Source organism: Centrocercus urophasianus, unplaced genomic scaffold (genome assembly GCF_019232065.1).
Source record: "Centrocercus urophasianus isolate 14NV4802_14NV808 unplaced genomic scaffold, USGS_Curo_1.0 seq_38, whole genome shotgun sequence".
NCBI lineage: Eukaryota > Metazoa > Chordata > Aves > Galliformes > Phasianidae > Centrocercus > Centrocercus urophasianus.
In genome coordinates, this window is record NW_024884955.1 from 95,204 (window position 1) to 110,202 (window position 14,999).

Here is a 14,999-nt window from a genome sequence, read left to right on the forward strand (position 1 = left end):
CACTCGCTTTACGGCACAGTGTCGCGCTCTGTCGGTGGTTGGCGACAGTTTGGCGGCGGCGGGGCCCGGTCGGCGCTATGGACGTCGGGGAGCTGCTGAGCTACCAGGTGCGGCGGGCGGGGCGGGATGGCACCGGGGAGGCCCCGACCCCGCTGACACTGAGCTGCGGCTGCCGCTCCGGCTGCCTCGGGGCCGGGACCGGGCGGGGTGGAGCTGCGTGGCGGTGCGGCTGCTCCCCGGCTGGCTGCGCTCTCTTTGAAGGCCTCGCAGTGTGCGCGGCGCTGCGCCTGCTTTGCTCGGCTGCTGCTGTAGCTTTAGAGCGTGGTATTTTGGGAGGAAAAAGGTGAAACTGCGTTTAGGTCTGAGAAACTTTCCCCTCTCTTTTCTTTCTCCGTGATATCGTAATGACTTTATCTGAGAACTCCACCAGATTTCCACTTGTGTCAGCTCCAGGACGATGTTTTCTTCCTCCCTTAAAGTTTGGGGTTTGCCGTGTCTGCCCTCTGTCTGCACTCTGTCCCTCCTGCTGTGTGCATGCAGTGCTGGCCGTGCTGCCCTGCTCTTCTGAGCTCTGTTCACATTTGGTTTCTGCTTTTTTTTTTCCCGTGCTTTTTAAGTACTAAGTTAGAATGGTCATTTCTTGTGTTCCCGTAAAGGTAAACCTGCATTGAACTTCTGTTCATTATAAATTTTTAATCAAGTTCTAGTTTGGATTTTTCTTGGTTTTCTCTTGCTCTGAAAATATTGAAGTTCTCCGATTTCCAATCTCCTGTGAAGCAAAGTGCATGCTTGTGTTTTGATCTCTTTGGTTTCCCTACAGCTCTGTGTTGGGCTCTTTTCCTGCCCTTAGGTTGCTGCTCATGGCAGCATGGTGCGGGTGCTGTGGAAGCTGGAGGTGGAAATCTGCTTTGTGGATGCCAGGCATTGCAGCAGCAGCAGCTGAGGTTATTCCTTAAATTTCAACTGACATGGCTCTTGGAGGCGTTGTCCTGGCTTTGTGCTCTCCAGATCTCTTCCCAGGACATAAATGATTTTGTGTCAGGAGGTGAGGTGGGGCATTAGAGTAAGAGCTGAACTTCACGTGTCCCCAGATTCAGACATCTGGAATTAGGTGGAAAGGTGAACAGAGGTGAGAGGGGTGGGAAGCAGGAAGCAGTGCAACAGCTCTGTTTCTGGGGAGACACAGTCCCCTTCTGTGGGGTATCTGTGGCTGAAATGTTGGAATGGAAGCGGGGAGTGATGGGTTTTGCCTGCAGCTGCTGTCCCACAGGCAGCACAACAGGGCCGCCCTGCGTACGTCCTCATAAAATTCAGAGCTACCAGAGCTGTGTTGTGCCTGTGTCCATGCTGCTGTGTGGTGGAACGGAGTTGTGTCAGTGACAGAGCTGCTGCTACCAAGGCAAGGCTGAAGGATGGCTCGTGAGGCAGCTGCCACCCTGCTCTGGTTCTGCCTGCATGGAGGTTAACCAGTGCGAGGTCTGATGCTCTCCTCGCATGGAGCAGTGTGCTGCTTTGGGATAGCTTCATCCATCCTCGCTGCAGGGCAGCAGTGGCTGTCAAGGGAGGGCTGGGTGATGATGGCTGCTGTCTGATTTTAATCTTCTGCTGCAAATGAGTTGGTCTTCTCAGCTTCCCTCAGCAAAAAAGCCCGATTTTTATATTGTTTCAAAATTTTCTCCTCTAAACACTTCATCCGTGCCCTTGCTTAATCGGGATGTTCTCCCTCAGTGCCAGATTTGGCATGGAAGATTTCAGGCTCTGTGCTGCCAGCTGGGCACTCGGTGTCTGTCAGAATGAGGAAAGGAACCTCCTGCAGCAAAAAAAAAAAAGGACAAATAAACAGACCCGGCACCTGGCAGCTTACACAAAGCTCAGAAATCCATAAACTTTATGTGTTGCTGCAAAACAGTTGCAGATGGTCTAAACTGATGATTAAATATTGCTGCTGTTCTGCCCGGAAAGACTGTGCCCAGATCCTCCGTGTCTGGTTTCTGATTACAGCGGGTAATTACAGGGACAAAGCCAGCTCTGGTTATTTTCAGGCATCTCTTTCAATTGGCGTGGGAGGGAATAAGGGAGATTATTTCAGTTCTCGTTAAATGCAGATTTCAGCACTGAGTGATGATTACGCACTGCTAATTTTTTAATGAAATATTTGTGAAATGGAAGAACAAAAGGGGAAGCAGTAGCGGGGTGCGATTTGTGCAGCAGGTTTGTCCTGCCGGTGGAACTGGTGGAACACTGCTTGTGGTGGGATGGATCTCAGCGTGTTGGAGGGATACGGTGATTTCAGCTGCTGGCCCAGGCAGTTTGCTGTGGATTTGTGACATAATGGATGTGTCTGATGGCAGAGGCAGCCGAGCTGCTGGCTGCTCTCACTGCGCCTCCCAGCCAGAGCATGATGGCCTCCTGCCTGTGACCCCGTGCTGGTGTTTCTTTGGTGTGGTTCCTGCAGCTGTGTGCAGACCTTTTGCTCTCTTTTCCACCTGTGTCTTTGGCCACCAAACTGGGAAGTGTGGAAAAATCAGCCAAAGAAACCTGGGTGCCTCCCTGCCCTGCTGCTGGGGCTGTGACTGTGTGGCACATCGGGCTCTGGCCTCACAGAGGTGGCTGCAGCTGAGAGCTGAGCTGGGACACAGCACTCTTGTGTTGAGCTTTCGAAGGTGTCCTGGTGGGCAGCTGCAGGGCTGGTAGTTTTAGCAGCTGCTTCTTCTGGATACAGCTTATACTTTGTATCGTAGGATACAGCTTATACTTTGTATACCCCAGTTTTGAGGGTTGCTGATGAACACGTTTGCTCCTATAGAGACTGAGAGGAGGCAGTGAGGGAGCTGTGCAGTGGCCACGTACGTGCTCTTGGCACAGCTCTGGTGCTTTCCATTAGAGTCCCTCTGCAGCTTGTAGTGGCTGCCATCTCTCTCCTCATCCCTTTTTGCGTTAGTTAAGAACAAATAAGCACCTGCAGGACCAGGGATGGTCTTTGTACCCTCCGAACAAACATGCAGCTTTTGGTCACTGTACGTGTTTTTGTTTGTTTCATATTTTCATATGGTAGCTGTAATTTAGAACGAGGAGGTGAAACTTCATGTTTTGTCTTTGTGTCTTTTCCTTATCCGTGTGCTTCTCATAGCAGCACATTGCCTCGGGGACTTGTGTGCCTTACAGTGTGGAAGGGTAGAGAGGGAAGGGATCCATTCTCTTAAATTAGTCAACTGCCCATGCAGGTGCAGCTCTGTTCTTCCTGTCTTTCACTTGGAGTTCTTGGGATTCCTGAGGCTACCACGCTGTCCTGGGTCCAGTTGCCTCAGTCTGTAATGGGTCACCAAGAGGTGCTGTGCTTCGGTGCCAAGTGAGATTGGCAGCAGCCTGGTTGGAAGCAAGATCCAGAAGATGGCTGTGGAGGTGTGAGGTGTGCTTTTGGAGCCCCAGCCCAACAGCTGCGTTGTGCAGCGCTGCTCTGTGTGTGTTGCAGTTGGCTGGCGTGGCCACACAGCAGCTGTGTCACTTATGAAGATTTATTTCAGATTTCATGAACTAATACTTTCAGAGCTTCACGGTAACAAGGTTACTTACGAAGTAAATGCCTCGGTAATATGAAACTCCTTTGGCAAGGTTTCTGCAAAGCTCCCTGGTGCTGAAGGTGAGCTCTAGGGAAGGAGATATTTTATCTCCGTGCGGCCGCTACCCCAAGGAGGGCAAGGCAGCCCCGAGCTGATCCTCACTCTGAGGTTTGGGGCATCTTCACGTGTGCAGCACACGAAGGAGTGCATGTTTGTGCTGCGTGGGCTGGGGAGCCCCGAGTGCGGGTGGTGCAGCACAGACACAGGAGGAGAATTCTGTACCACTGGGCAGCTGTTGTTTCACTGCTTTTGATAAACATCAGCTTTCTTATTAAAAACCTTTTGTATTCGTGTGTGTGTGTGTGGTGATCTCGGTGTTGCATTTAAATGGAAATGTCTTCTGAATAAATTACTGTGAGCGCACTGCATTCAGTAGGAACAAAATTAAGCTTAACTAATAAAGCAATGTAAGAATTGTTTTCTTGTGCGCTTTCCAATGCATTCCAGCTTTGTGCCAAACGCACCTTGGCACAACCGAGTAAAAAAATAATAATAAAATAAAATAAAAAACCCGCTATTTTGTTTATTAAACAATTAACTTTCCCTTTTCGTGCCAGAAAGCTGGAAGTTGGGTGCGTGCAGCTCGGCAGTGATTTAAAGAAATGTGTTTAAGCTCAGCGTGCGCTGCTTAGCAAAGCGCCGCGGTCTGAGCGCAGCTGCGCGTGCTTCATTCCTCTTGGTTGCTAACAGTCCTTTAGGAAGTAGCAGTGCAAAACAAAGCTGAAAATCAATGAGCAGAAGTTTAATGCTTGCCTTAAATCAGCTGCTCGTGGCTGTGCATCTCTGGTGTATCGGGCAGGAACGCAGGTGCTTCACTTCTGCCTTGATTTCTTAGTGTTAATAGCACCGGGTGGAGGAATTGCAGTATTCTCAGTAAGGTTTAGCATAACATCAATAACAAAAGGAAAAACCTTAATGCCTGCTTAATAACGCTTGCCTGGGAATTCAATTACTGTCTATTGCCAGTGTGTTGGCAGCATTAATAATTGCATGCTGGGCACTTCCATAATTTATCATAATGACTTCTGTTATGTGTTATAGAAGATTCCCCCCCCAACAATGCATAAATACAAAAAAGGATAAAAATAATTGAGATTGAAACAGGATGTAAATGCTGCTGCTGTGGATTGTGTACTCAGAGGAAATGGGGTTGGTTTCGTGATGGAGTTTTAATTTAGGTTTTGTTCTGTTGATGTAGTCCCTGCCTGTGGTACATTACTTTGCATCTGACAAAGCACAGCTCCCTTGGTCCCTCATTACTGCTCCGGTCTCATTGGATTTTCCTTTTTTAATGTTTAGAAATGAGAACGAGGAATGATTTTCTGGAGCTTTAACTGAGGAACATGGAAGGCGAATGTTGCAGGGCTTCCTCCTGTGACTGCCAGCACTTTGTGAGCCTTTGGATTCATCTCTGGTTTGATCCCAGCTCTGGTTTGATTTAAAAGCTGGCCTTGCACTCGTGTGAGTTTGCTGTGACTGCAGTGGGTCAGACAGAGACCCCCAGCAGAGGGTTGGTATTTCTGCAGATGGCGCCTTAGGCAATAGGTTGGACAAATGTTAGGCCTGAGAAAATAAGAAACCATCTTCCAGGCAACTTGAGTGGCTGACAGAAAGTGTGAACGTGTTTGCATTCTGCTTTCAATGCTCTTAATGCACATGCTGCTGTTAAATAGTAATGAGTTAAATTCTGTTTTCCTGTAGCTACAGAGCATAAAGTACTTGGTTGTCCTTCAGAAAGAGTGAGCAAGACCAAATGTAATATCCTTATCGTTTTTGGAGAGTTTTTCCTTCTGTTGCAAATACTTTCATCCCCTCTAGTCTAAATTAAAACATGGGATTAGGGTTAATGGATGTTTTCTTGTCCTTGGCAAATTATGTTTAATTTTGCCAATTAAATGGAAATTGTAGAATAAAATGATAGGTTGTTCCAAATAAACCACTGCTTATTCTGGTGCCAGAGCCCTGCAGAGTTGCAGCAAGCAACAGTGCTGCCATCCTGCCTTCCATAAACTGGGCTTTGATCTCCACACAGCACTCGCAAACTTCAGGCAAAGGGATGGGGAAAATCAAGGGCAGTTAAGCTGCACGCCAGCATTCTCCATGAGCTCATGGAGTAGGTGGGTAAGAAGGTTATACTTCCCTCCTGTGTGCTTAAGCATGGCACTGTGCTGTCCCTCAGAAGCTCTCTGCTGTCCCAGCTGATTCTGGAGCCTTCAGGCTGCCCAGCCACAGAGCGGTGCGTGTTGGCACTTCTCATCTGTAAGTACCAGGCTGTTCCCTATGGAGATGTTTTCCCACGAATCACGTTCATAGATCAAACGAGGCAGGGTGTTGACACAGCTCTTGGCAGAGCCATCCATCTCGTCTTATGATGTTCCCCTTAACTAAATTCGTTTCCTTTCTGGTTTTCAGAGTTTGGCATTGTGTAAGGAAGTGCTTTGAGCGACTTGTCCGAATTTCCTCAGCACGCCTGGTTGTGTTGGTGCTGCGGTTTGTGAGGGTCACAGGAGGGCTGTGCTCACGTTGTTTCTCTGACTGCAGCCCAACCGAGGGACGAAGCGGCCCCGTGACGAAGAGGAGGAAGAAATCAAAGCACGTCGGAAACAAGTGAGCGCACGGGAGCATGGGCGTCACAGGGAAGAGGAGTCTGCTGTGCAGGAGGAGACCGATGACGAGAAGAAGAAACTGCTTCAGATAATCGAAAGGGATGGAGAAGAGGAGGACGAGGAGGTAAATCGTGGGTGTTGTGTGGGAAATGAGCAAAAACTGAGCTGCTTCCCTGAGATGTCATTTCGTGCCGCGTGGATGATGAGGCTGGCTGGGCACGTGCCCACTGAGGTGGGGTTATTCCTTCAATGTAAGGATATCTTCTTAAAGGGAGGGGAGTGGGAGGGGAGAGAGCAAAGATTTCAGGCTGTTTTAGGTGAGGAAGTGTGAATTACTTTTTAAATTGTATTTTTAGAAAACTATACAGAATCCAGAAAATATTTTCTAACTCTTATTCTCATCAGTACTCTCAAGCATGCAGCTGCTCCCCGTCTCCTTCTGTTTCTAACTGTGCAGCAGCTGCAAATAAACATTCTTCTATACAAGAAAGGTCTTGGGTCAGCGGAGGGGGGTAGCAGCTGTCAAGAGCAAATGACTTCAAGCCTTGGAGACAGAAATCCAATGCAGCACTGGCCTTTCTGCCAAGGGCCAGGGAAGAGATCACTATAAGCGTGACACATGGATTGGTAGAATCGAAAAGATGTTCCCTGTCTGTGTCCTGTTTGATTTTATATTTTTAATTTGAAATAAATACGCTGCTGCAGAATCTTGTAGGTCTGTATAACATCACCCTCCTTTGCGAATGGTGTTGCTAGCATTCATGTCTGAAAATCTCCCTTGTGTTTCTGGTATTGAGCTATTGCCATAGCAGTTAGCTGCTGGTAGTTGGTAGCTGAGGAAGATAATGCTGGATTTCTGTAGCATCTGAGCTCCAGGATGAATGGCTGCAGGCAGAAGCCCTGCTGAGCAGCTCGAGTCGTGTGGATTCCTGCACTGTGTGAGTCTTTGTCAGGTGCAGCTCTCCCACCCAGCCATTGGAAGGGCTGGGAGTCCAGTGTTCCTTTAGAACTCCCATCTCTTTCCTATTATCTTGGAACACAGTTAATCCAAGCGCCATCAAAAGGCTCTTTGTGTCAGTAAATGTGATGGAGGCAAACTAATCTGTAGGGCACCGTAATATGGCACGCATGAAAAGCTGATTCTAATGGAGACATTACAGTAATACGTGTAAGAGGAAGCAGAGTCAAATGAAATAAAGGGAAGCAATGTCAGCACCTGTGATAGTGCTGTTGTGGATTGAAATTGTACCGTTGGGGGAAGAACATGGTTTGGGTGTCGCAGTATTGTTAGCAGAATGGGGGGGTGGCATAACTCTGAAGGGCTGTGGCAGGTTGGACTTGAGGCAGTAGAAAATCCAGTAATAGTGGAAGACTTTAACTATCTTCCCATGGACTGCTGTTGTTATTGTAATGGAGTTTGAAATTGAAATTCTTTATCTGCTTTAAGATTGTTGCTTCAAGTCATTCCACGCGGAATCCTTAAAACCAGGAGCGAGACTTGATTGAACCATGAGCAGGATATAAAGCGTGGTGGAAGGGCTGTGGAGGCCTGCTTTGTTTCGTTTTGAGAACTTTTCTGTAGTAGTGATGGTGATAAAAGAAGTGCCTTAAAATCAGGAAACGAGGAAAATAACAGGATTGTATTTATGGGTAACAGGTAGGGAGCTAAAGATGTACCGCTGGTGTCACACTGCCAATTGAGAAATGCTTTAGAAGACTTTCTGAAATGAAAGGGAAGTAGTAGAGTAAAATATTGATTTTTTTTTAATTTTTTTTTAATTTTTTATTTTTTTTTCCCTTTTGAAAAAGACTTTAAAATAGAAGTGAAGGCTTATCCAAGTGAGAAAAATACAGAAGAACATAAACTCAGGGCAGTTAAATGTGGATCTGTGGAAAGACATGGTGCAATGAACTTCTGGAAAGAAATTGCCCATGGGCTTAAGATGCTAATGTAAATTTACTATGTTCTATCAGAAGCAGAAAGCTTCACTGGGGCTGATGGTGCCAGATAGGGCCATTGCAGATGGCTGTTTTTCTCCCTGATGCTTCATTTCAGGCGGCACGGTCTCACTGCTGTGGGCACCTCTTGAAGGTCACCTTGCTAAGCTCTGTCTTCTGCCCTTTCCAATTTGGTTAGGAGGAACCTCTGGATGAAAGCTCGGTGAAAAAGATGATTCTCACCTTTGAGAAGAGATCTTACAAAAACCAGGAGCTGCGGATCAAGTTTCCTGACAATCCGGAGAAGTAAGATTGCGCTTGGTCCCTCTGTGCCACAGCTGAGCCTTGCTTTTTCTTCCAGCCCTAAACTGACTTCTTGACACTTAACTGTCTTCAGTTACGTGAGACTTATGTAACAACAGTCCTTGCCATTTAGTTCTCAGAAACTGCATTTGAAACTAATTTTGTTAATTAAAAATGACGTTATTGAGACTTCTGATGGAGACCCGTAGACGGTGGGGGAAAATTTTCAACTCTGACATGAAAAAAGTAATTTGCAACCAAGGGGAATGTTCTGATTTATGAAATTCTTGCTGTTTGTACAAAAGACTGTGACATTAAAACTCTAGTTCATGTTGCTTTCATTTTGGGAGCACAGAAATGAAACGAGGTTTCATGATTTCCCTTTTAGATATCTAAAGAAGTCGCTTTGTTTTCGAAAGCGTAGCTTTGGGCTGACTGAGGCTTATGGGGGATCTTATGAGAGGCTGCTGCTCTCTTTTTGGAGGAGGGCTGTGTCTGTGGAGCACAAACGATGTGCTTTTCTTGTCTTGCCTCAGGTTCATGGAATCTGAACTGGATTTAAATGACATCATTCAGGAGATGCACGTGATTGCCACGATGCCGGACCTGTACCACCTGCTGGTGGAGCTGAATGCAGTGCAGTCTCTCCTCGGGCTGCTTGGTCACGACAACACAGATATCCTCCAGTGGTTAAAGCCACTCTCCTGCCAGAGGCTTTCTGCACTTCTCTGTAATCTCTTATAGCCTGCTTTCACAGGCTGCTGCTGTGTTTTTTCTTTTCCGCTGCACTGAATTTATGCCTTCTTTTTTATTTTCCAAACGAGGCCTTCTTTGTTCAAGTAATATTGATTCTGATTTTTTTTTTTCCCCAGTGTTTTTGTTCTCCTTTCTTGTTTTATGAACCTTTTGCCTAAGTTTGAGTGGCTGTGCTAGGGTATGAACAGACCAATGGTGTAGCTGAAGCAACGCAGCAAAACAACACAGCAAAAACTGAAGCATGGGCTTAACAGCATATAACCTTGAACTGTGTGCAGCCTTTGTCTGGAACAATCCCTAGTAAAAATGAGACTAATTTACCCGTTTTTATAGAGGGCTGAGCTCATGCTTTCAGCTCTTTGCCGTGGACTGTCTCACCACAGTGCTGCACCCTGATTTATACATGTGAAAAGTCTTTCATGTGCCCCTAGCTTTGGTGTGATGTTCTCAAAGCTGGAATTTGTGGTCCTCTGATGGTGTAAATATCAATGGCAGTTCCACGAGCAGTTATTGCTTGTGTCACTGAACCTCACCCCTGTGTGTCCTCTGAGAATGTCTGAGAATTTTCACTCTATACAGTTGAAGTCTTAGTAGTCTGGTATTAAAAACTGTTGTTTTCTGAATATCCTTGTGCCTTCGTGCTCAGCCTTCAGCTGATAAATAGAACTGTGCTTTGCCTACCATTGTGCAGCCTTTTAAATAGGGCTCAATCTGCATTGCTTGTAAAACGCTCTACGGTAGATTGAACTGAAATGTTGTGACATGATTTAGGAGGTCTTGTGTTGACAAACGTTGGTGAATGGAAGGAGCGCTGAAGCTGAGTGGGAAGGGCACTGGACTTTGACTGGGGACCACAGGAGGTTTGTGTTTTTTCTTTTTGTTGTTCATGGCCTTGGGAAAGTCATTAATTCTTGGCTTTTCTTTATCTGTAAGGAAGTGGACAGTACTCATCAGTCTTTGTGAGGCGTTTTGAAATACGCAATTTTAAAAGGACCGTTAAGAAGAAAATGTTGTGGTCTGAGATGTGGGTTCTTTTTTTTTTTTCCTTGTAGTACTACATAGTGAAAAGTCATAATTCATTCCTTCTGAGTGGGTGCAATGATCAGAATGTAAAAACAGAACATCAGTGTTTTTTTGCATATCCATTAGAGAACACCGTTTCCATTAGAAAGCACATCGGAGTTTTTAAATCTTTTTCTGTGTTTGGCTGTGTTATCTTGTGTCTGGCTTAACCTTGACCTGGTAGAGTACTGGTGCCTGCCAAGCAGCACCCACCACTGCTTTCCTTATCTGCCATCTGTAATGAGAGTTACTTCCAATTAAATGGTTGTTAACAATTTACTGTGTACAGTAGGAGACGCCTACCATGCGCAACCAGTTCCATGGTCACCATAGTTTAATTGCTTTTTGTTTTTTTTGCCAGAACCAGAGTCTTTTGGAGTACTGTGTATAGCATGCTATCCTAAATTTCTTGTTCACATGGCAGTGATTGTAGCTGGGATGCACAGAAGCACAGTTTTTGTCCCCTCAGCCATGAAAAGCTGTCCTAAAGTCACAGCTGCAGGTGAGGACTTGTCAGTTTTGCCATTGAATTTTTTAAATGGATTTGCAAGTTGCCTGTCAGTTAATGGAGAGGTAGGAATTTGCCCTGTGGTTAGCAATTTTAGGAGGAAAAGGGATTGATGAACTTCACGAGGTCCCTAATGGCCCGTTTCTCCAGCTTTTGTTGCTTAGAAGTTGATTCCTTGCAGCATAAATGCAAGGCAGTTTATTTTCACACAACCTGCTTATTGAGACATGCTTTAGCTTGCTTTCAAAACTTATTCTCAGCCACTTCTGAGCGTGTTTTTGTGTAAGTGCAGGTGACTGCCTGCCCAGTAAGTCACAGCCACCCTCTGTTTGGTTCCTGATGGCAGCTGCAACTGAAAGCGGCATCTTCCTATCATGAAAATGTCCAGATAGCTCTGGCTTGTGTGAGGATTGCTGTAGAGTATGATGAGAGCAGTAATTGTACTGGTAAGCATCTTCAGCAGTGCCCAACACAGGCTAGCTTGGGAGTGGGACAGGCAGCTCTCCTACAGTCTTTCCTGGTAAGTCACAACTGTAACGTTGCTGCAAAAGATGTTTTAAAATACTCTTCCTGTCACTGCGTGTGTGCCTGAGCAAATGCACAAACGGGAGAACTGGGAGGCTGGGTTGTTAGCCTATGAATTTTAAAGAGATTCATCACAAAGTTGTTATATAGGACATGTGGAAAACTGCATACCCTGTTCTGCCCTAGTGGGAATCGGGCAAGATTGATCGGAGTGTCTGAGAGAATAGGAAAGTGGATCTAATGAGGTGGAATACGTCTCCTAGTACCAGAGAGCTGTGTAGCAGTCAGGGGAGCCATGTGTTATGCAGTCCAGTGTTAATGAGTGAAAATTGGGCTGGCAGAAGCTCTGCTGCTCCTGAGAGGTACATGGTTGGAGGAGCGTGCTGTCCTAATTGGGCCAGCCAGAAGGGGGTTGGTGCTTCTGTTCGTGCTATGGCCTTGTTAGGTGTCTGCTGATCGGGTTAGCTGGGTAGCACTGAAAGCACTGTACCCTAATCAGGTTATTGCAATGCCTTTCTTTTGGGTTGTGCTCAATCTCAGAGTGCATAGTTAAGCCAACTATAGAAGTTTTGACTGAAAAATATAAAAAAAATTTAGTGCTATCAAGTACAGCAAAATATCCTGGCACAGGATGCACACAGTTACGTTCATTTTCATCATTTCTAGTTGTTAGATTCCCCCATTCTGGTGTTCTGGTGTTCCTGTGCCCCACCTATATAATGATTTAACTGTACTGTGTCATGTCATGAGCTCACTGGCCTAAAAGCAATGTGGTTTTTTTTGTTTTTTTTTTTTTTAATATTGAATGTGTTTGCTGTGTTGATTGTCCTTAACATCTAGCACATGTTTCCATAGCTGTGGTAGACTTGCTCCAAGAGCTGACTGATATAGATACTCTCCATGAGAGTGAAGAAGGAGCTGAAGTCCTCATAGATGCTCTGGTAAGTAGTGAACTCCACGTTATTTTAATGACTGAGCAGTGAATCCTTTGAGCTGCCACGCTTGCCATGGCTGTGCATACACAGTGCCAGCACCGTGCTGAAGTTACCTGGCTCAGGTGTGTGTTCAGGCCTAGTTGTAGTTGAGCTGGAACATGTCACTATGTTGAGGTTCTGCTTTTTTCTTAACAGGAAGTAAAAGGCTTGGAAGTTTCCATGTAACAGAACTAATGCATTTTAAGGGTGGCAGAGGTTTTACAGTCCCTGTGCTGTAGGGATGAGGTGACCCCAGAAAATGATGTACGTGTAATGGAGGATGCATTGCTTGGTCTTAAGAGAGTTTACCAGGCAGAGAGCATCCGAGCACCTTGTATTGTGCTGATGGGCTTCCCTGCAGCTTGGTGTTCTGCTGGTTGCCTCCTGTCCCTCGGCAGGGGGAGGGGGATGCCAGGCTGAGAGAAGCAATGCCCAGCAAAGATTGAAGGCAGAACAGACATGGAGATCTCAGGCAGCTGTTGGTGAATTGCTGCAATTGTTAAACCTTGTGACTCTGTCTTGTTCTGTAACTGTTAGGTTGAAATTGAAAGACAGGAAATCATTGTTTTCTTCTGATTGTTTTGTTTGGTGACTGTGTTTTCTCCTGCAGCCCCTCTTGTCCAGTCACTGCTACTTCCAGAGGTTAATGACATTGGCCTGGAGCTGGGTCCCTCCAGCTGGCTCTGGGCTGTTCTTAATTATTCTGCCTTTGTGGAAAGGTTTCAGGGTGAATGAAATGGCAGAGAGGAGCTGGTATAGGAGGTGTTTTCTGTAAAATGTGTGGGGAGAGAGTAAATGAAGCAGAGTTCTTTCTCTGTTTGCCTTGTTGCCAGCCCACAGGTAATGGCCAAGTTTTAGTTGTTTTATTGTTCTCCCTGAAAGAAGCAGGTCAGGCATCTCTTGGGAGAAATGTTTAGATATCTACTTTTTAGATTACGTTTTTTAGTTTTAGTTCTAATGTTTTAGGGTACTTTGTATTTTTTTTCCATGGTTTCACTGAACACAAAACCAGTTCAGTGCTTTGAATTGCAAATGTTACTTTGTCTAACTTTTCCCAGCTCGCATCCACAATGGGAAGATAGCCAAAGTCAATCTGGCCTCTGTCCAATTGCAGCTGTAAGTGCAGACTGCTTGTGGTGAGGGGCTGCAACCCCAGCTGCAGGCGTGGGTTTCTGCTCCTGTTCTGCTGTCAGGGTTTCCTTAACTCTCTGAAGTCAGCTTGGTGCGTTCATCTGAGCAGGATTTAAATGTCAGGCTTCAGCTGGCGATCGTTCATCTTTCACATTTGAATCTCCATGTGTGAGCATTGTTCCTTCAGCTTTTTATGCCCAGGAAGGTGGAGATGTAACAAAGTGCAGGCAGACCAGCTGCACGCTGCCGAAGGTGGAGTTGCTCATGGAGCTGACAGCTAGAATGTGGTGGTTTGTGGTGCCTGAAGAATTCTGTGGGATTATGAATCAATTAGGGCTGATGCAGGAAATAAGGCTGACAGGGTTCATGTTTTCCCTCCAGATGTTTTTCTGTTTAATCTGAAACGTAAAACCTGTTTAATTAATTAGGACAAACATGGTGTCAGACTTACTTGGCGAATCCTTTTGCTACCTTTGAGATTTTAGAGCAGGATTGTTAATGTCACCTGATCAGAATCACGTCTGGCAGGATGTTTCAGCAGGGCTTATTGATATTTATTTGTCTAATAGGCCTTCCTTTGTCATCTTCCCTTTTTCACTTTGCTCTCCTGTTTTTTATCTTGCCTGGGACCATGGCAATGTAGGTGGAGGGTCAGGTCGTGGCCTTGTTGGTGCAGAATTTAGAGCGCCTGGATGAAAGTGTGAAGGAGGAAGCTGATGGTGTCCACAACACTCTTGGTAAGCGGCTGTTGCACAGCCTCTCTCTTCTTTGTGTTTTGTACAAAGGGGGGTGGGTTATCCCTCCCCTTTCTTTCCTTCTCACATGCTTTGCCCTTGAGCTGCCAGCACTGAGGTGGAGAACCTGTGGTGAATTTCTTCCAAGCACAATTGTAAATTGCAGTAAAGTGTAATCTTTTCAGCTAACATTTGTTGCGTGTGTGCTGGTGGGATGCCTCTTCCCAAAGCTGTTATGTTAGCGTGCTGATACACAGATAGATTTCTGTGCCTTGTGCTGACCTTGTATTTCCTCCGTGCTTGTATGTGAGCTCTGCTTACTCAGTTGAGAGCTGTATGTGTCTTAGCAATGTATTTGACTTTTAGATGATAAAACTTTTTGTAATTCATACAAGTACATCGTTACCCCTCTGTTCACCAGCCTTTGCACAGCACAATAATTGTTTTGCAGTGTGTTCCTGTTGTTAGCAGGCCAGCATCCACACCTTCCAGTCATTCAGGACTGGAATCCCTCTGGTTCCTTGCTGTTGCTGGGAACTGGAAGAATGCATTAGGGACTGGAAGCAAGGGGCTTGCACTTGTGTTCCTGCATAGCAGCAGCAGTAAAATCTTGTTAAAATTGTTCTCTGCAATGAGAATTGCTCCTTCAGTAAAGGGAGGGTATCTCAAGCATTTTCCAGCAGGAGCTGGTGTCGTGTCATCTGAAGGTGGACTGTGTTGGCAGTGTAAAAACTGAAACAGTATTATTTACCTGGGCTGACGTCTCGCTCAAAAAAGATGATTTTGCAAATATGCTATTTTGACAAGAGCAGGAAGAGCCTGCCAAAGCTGTGTTGATAAAG

The 14,999-nt window shown here is 45.9% G+C and overlaps 1 protein-coding gene across 1 annotated transcript in view; it reads left to right on the plus strand.

Annotated features, from left to right (window-relative positions):
* Window positions 1-30: 30 nt before the first annotated feature.
* The window catches only part of CTNNBL1 (catenin beta like 1), a 38,994-nt gene continuing 24,025 nt past the window's right edge, over window positions 31-14,999 (plus strand). Inside the window, exons 1-6 of the mRNA XM_042832289.1 lie at window positions 31-107; window positions 6,162-6,350; window positions 8,364-8,470; window positions 9,004-9,143; window positions 12,162-12,259; window positions 14,067-14,160. Of these exons, the coding sequence (XP_042688223.1) occupies window positions 78-107; window positions 6,162-6,350; window positions 8,364-8,470; window positions 9,004-9,143; window positions 12,162-12,259; window positions 14,067-14,160 (658 nt within the window). The 5' untranslated portion in view covers window positions 31-77. The remainder of the gene's footprint in view (window positions 108-6,161; window positions 6,351-8,363; window positions 8,471-9,003; window positions 9,144-12,161; window positions 12,260-14,066; window positions 14,161-14,999) is intronic.